Source organism: Morone saxatilis, unplaced genomic scaffold (genome assembly GCF_004916995.1).
Source record: "Morone saxatilis isolate NCDOM2014 unplaced genomic scaffold, NCSU_SB_2.0 Contig12, whole genome shotgun sequence".
Lineage (NCBI taxonomy): Eukaryota > Metazoa > Chordata > Actinopteri > Moronidae > Morone > Morone saxatilis.
Window position 1 is genome coordinate 13,321,834 of NW_023339674.1, and position 4,590 is coordinate 13,326,423.

General features: G+C 38.8%; 1 protein-coding gene across 1 annotated transcript in view; it reads right to left on the bottom strand.

Moving 5' to 3' along the window:
- LOC118322051 (glycogen debranching enzyme-like) overlaps positions 1-4,274 on the bottom strand; it is a 28,272-nt gene extending 23,998 nt beyond the window's left edge. Inside the window, 2 exon segments of the mRNA XM_035653633.1 lie at positions 1,116-1,263; positions 4,157-4,274. Coding sequence (XP_035509526.1) covers positions 1,116-1,223 — 108 coding nt within the window. The 5' untranslated portion in view covers positions 1,224-1,263; positions 4,157-4,274.
- Positions 4,275-4,590: the final 316 nt, after the last annotated feature.

The following is a 4,590-nucleotide window of genomic DNA, read 5'->3' on the forward strand; positions in this document are numbered from 1 at the left end:
ATGATGCAGGGCAACATCCATGAAGCCCTTTCCTTACACACACCATTCATTAACCTGTACTGACACGTGTGTTTACATTTAATTTATCGATCAAACGGATCTATCATGAAGAAACCTAAGTCAACTGCAGCCAAGAAAGATATCTGAATTAAATGTTTATATTCAAATTTCCTTCTCTCACATAAACACAAATATGCTTCATATCATCTCATAGTATAGTCACAGCATCATGTATTACTCTACACTGAGTTTATGTGTAACACATACATGCTAGTGCACATAGCTCAGAGCAGAGCGGGTCGTCCCCCCATCAGAAGGTTGTGTTCGATCCCCAGCTCTCCCCGCATGTGTCAAGCATATCCTTGACAAGAACTGAACCCCAAAATTGCTCCGATGTGTAGACGCAGTTATTCTATTGAGGACCTTGCCATCCATGAAGTGAATGAGTATACAAAGCGCTCTTGAGTGTCGGAAGACTACAAAGCCTGTACAGGTCCATTTACCATTTACATAATCTGAGCAATTAGAGTGCGAGAGCAGGTGGACAAGGTTTAGCGGCTAGCATGCCAATAAGCACCCAGGTCACTTCTTACCTTCGGTCTAGACCTGCTCTATTTGAAGTGTCCTGAGATAACTTCTGTTATGAATTGGTGCTATACAAATAAAATTGAATTGAATTGAATAGTCACTTAGACATGAGAAGGTGTTGTTCCGAGTCGAAAAATACCAAAGTTTACCTTTATATCATGAAAATTCAATCCACCAAAAAATTCTACCCAGCATTACTACCTAACACTATCTATCACAGATTCCCATTGCACTAGTAGTGGACTGTAGGACTTCTAAGAATCTAGAACATGAATTTGGCTTACAATCAGTCAGTTGGTTTTTTCCACTAGCAATATGTGTTTGATGACATATGCATACACTTACCACCCAGCCAGAGTTACAGTTCTGGTAGAAACAAGGTACTGAATACAAGCATAAAATATCTACAGCTTCAACCCAAACCACATCAATATCTGAGTTAGCTACAGCAGCAGAGTCCTCCTCTATGATACTACTACTACTGTATATAAAGTAGAAGACAGCCTCCCCTATACATTCAGCCATTAAATCAGAAAGGAAGATTTACCTTGTTCAAGTCTGAACAGAGTCCTCTCTAAATTCTCCTTGTCATTCAGCATAAGGACTCGGATCTGCTTCAGGTGTTGAGGCAACATCTTGAGAAGATCTCTTCAAACTTAACTGATTCCTGGCCTCCTGTGGAGAGAAAAATACAGGTAACTACATAGTTATAAACATTTATCTACCGCAAAACACTTTCCCATTCATTCAACCATTTTTTTAGTTTCTAAAATGAAAACCCTCAACCATGAGGAAACGCTTCCTGTCGAATAACTGGAATTCTACACGCAGGCAGTATGTTGGCAGCTGGATACACACCACGTGTGAACAGTTTACACTGAAACTACAGACAGAAGACAAATGAAATAAAAACCTAAATAAATTAGTAAAGTAACATAAAAAATATATATGCTTCCATACAAGTTACAGGGCTATAGCCTTCACAGTTACCAGACCTCATTATAATGTCTGGCTGTAGTTTGTGTCTGTACTGCAGTTTATTTTCCATTACATACCCTACATAGTGAGAAACAGCAAAGCTATACTTACACACCATACTGATACAGACTGATCCTCTGTAAAAATAAAAGCACTTTACATTTCATTGATGTCTCAGTAATGGCGATATAATGCTATGCACAAACAACAGAAACTTTGTTTTTATTTTGTACTTTTTAAGTGAGGAAACTGACAAATCTCCAAAGGGGTCAAACCATCTATATGCTTAAAAGATCAGTCAAAAACAGCTCATTTAAAGCAGCAGCAGGTATTTAAAAAATAAATTAATAAATAAAAAATAACAAAACAAACAATCAGTGCCAAGAAAGATAGTTGATTTTTGAGTCCCATTACAAGGTCGTCAAATACTGACGCTGGGATTGAGACTCAACAATCAACTTTCTTCAAGCTTCCACTGCAAAGTGTCTTTTTGTTTTTCTCCCCTCTGATTGGTTGTTTTCTTTCAGGCCTGGTGGATTCTTGCAATTACCATTAGGAGCACTAGGAGGAGCAAGAGGGGACCTGATTTTTTCACAGATCATCTGTCTCATATGCTACTGTTAGGACACAGTGAAAGTTTCAGAAAATATGACAGAAAGTTATTTTTTTTAAATGACCTAATGCAGCTTTAACAAGTCAAGAGTAAAAGTTTGGGAAATCATGACAACACATCTCAAACACAAAATGACCCGCATTTAGTTGCATGACTGACATAAACAGCAAATATGGCATGGCATGAAAATAAGAAGGGTTAAATGTTAAACAAGATTTTTTAGGCAATCAGTTGATTGAGACATGTGTTGTGCAAAAACAGCATGAGGAAGTACCTGAAGTATGCGCTGTAGTTCAAACAGACAATAGCTGCTGGTAAACTGATTTTCGACACACATTTTTCCTCTTCCTTCCTCAAGCACTGTACTTTTAAGTACAAGGTACTTTACTTTGCTTACTCTAATATTTAAAATTCCACCTACTTTATACCTCTACTCCCCTGCATTTAAGAGTAAATATAATATTACTACAAATATTGTACTTTATATTGCATTAAATATGGTGCCTTTCAATGGAAATTTGTCCCAGACATATTAAGTAGTAAAATGTATCTGCACAGCGCACATACACATGAATGCATCAGATTCAGCAATAACAGATTATATATGATTCTGGAGGCATTATGCAGTATTTACTTTATTTCATTACTTGGCTATTAATTGTTACGGAGTATTTTTACAGTGTGGTATTACTACTTTTACCCAAGTAAAGGATGTGAATACCTGACATCATACACCAGACTATTTTAGCTTCTTGGATTATCAGATTACATCCATATGCACAAATTACAAATGACTGTTTGTACTGCTTGTTGCCATACAGTGTGCCATCTGACTTTCAAGGACTACAGTTGAATTCCAGACTAACATAAATATCACAGACCCTCAAATTACTAGAATCAGACTCCACATACATTTGATTTAATTCCAGTAAAATCAAACAATTTTTGATGAATTAGATATATAGAACTACATGTGCAATGCATTTTTTGTTCAAGGACTTCCTGGAACTCCCTCATGGACCCACATAGCTAACAACAGGTAGTAGCCGTACACTAGCCCAGATCAGATCTTGAGAGTTTTGGATTTGGGTTCACTTCTGCAACAACCGGAGCAGGTGAACGCATCCAGAGTCACTGAACCCTACTGTACCCTCCCACTGAGTCTGCGCAGTGCATCGGCCCGACCAGAACAAGGTCAGGAATCCAGCCGTTAATGTCACACTATTTATAAAACTTCTCCCTCTTGCCTGGCACATCGGGTCCTTACCGACACAGTGTGACAAACAGATATATAGACGTACAACCACACCGAGATGGCGGTAGATAATTATTCGCCACGGTGATGCAGGAACCTGCAAAGTTTGCGGCTGGGCACCAAATTCCATTCAAAAGAGTGGTAGTTTAATGTTGCCTCGCTTCCTAGCATACCCTTAATGTCCATAAAACATAAAGCAAATCACCAATTTCATTGTTAGCAACCACTTAACAATTCGGCATGTGTAGTTTACCGAAGGCAAGCTTATTTGAATAAAGCAACATCATTTAGTTGTGCTTCCTTCGGTACCTTATACAGTCGGCCCCCACCAGAATGCACCGCAGTGGGCGGTGCCGTCAAGTTGAAATTTTACTAAAGAAAATAACTCACGGTGGGTCGTTCTGAGAATGTGTTGTATTCGTGATTACACAAGGTGACGTTTAAAACGTCCATTAATAACTGACATTTTGAATGGTTATCAACATCCGTTGAGTCAAAACTGAGAATGAGTTCTCCCATATTAGGGTGTAAAGCTGAATTAGCAACGTAAAAAGCGTCACGATAATGTTATGAGTTAGGTTCTAACAGTTAGCTAACGTTGCTAGTGATTTATCTTCCGACCTGCCTCCACTCGCTGAGGATACAACCCGGAGAAGCTTAATAATATTTGTCGATACTGCACGACAGTGCACAAACATGCTTAAATGTCCAGTCCTACTCACCTGTCAATTGTGTGTTCGGTCAGTCACAGCAACAGGAGGACAGTTTGCAGGCTGACAGCTCTGTTTTTCCTGGATGGACAGTGGCTGAACTGAGGGGGGCGTGGTCCGAAGACGCGGGTCCTCTACCGTAATGACCCGAGTAAAACGGAACACAGAAAAAGCCACAAAAAAAAAAGCAAATAAGCTCATCTCAACCCTGTTTTTATTTAACGGAAAACTTTTTGCTCATTTAGTGTAAATATTAATTACATAACACAGTTTGTCCAGGAAGCTGTTCAGTAGCTTCAGCCAGTGTTTTCCTAAATTAGTGAGAACTTGAAGCTGGAGAAGGTCTCTTTTTTTCTTCTTTTTTTTTTTTGCCATATTAGCTGTCAGTAGTACATGAGACAGATAAAATGTGAAAAAAATTCAGGTTCCTCTGGCTCCTCCTAGTG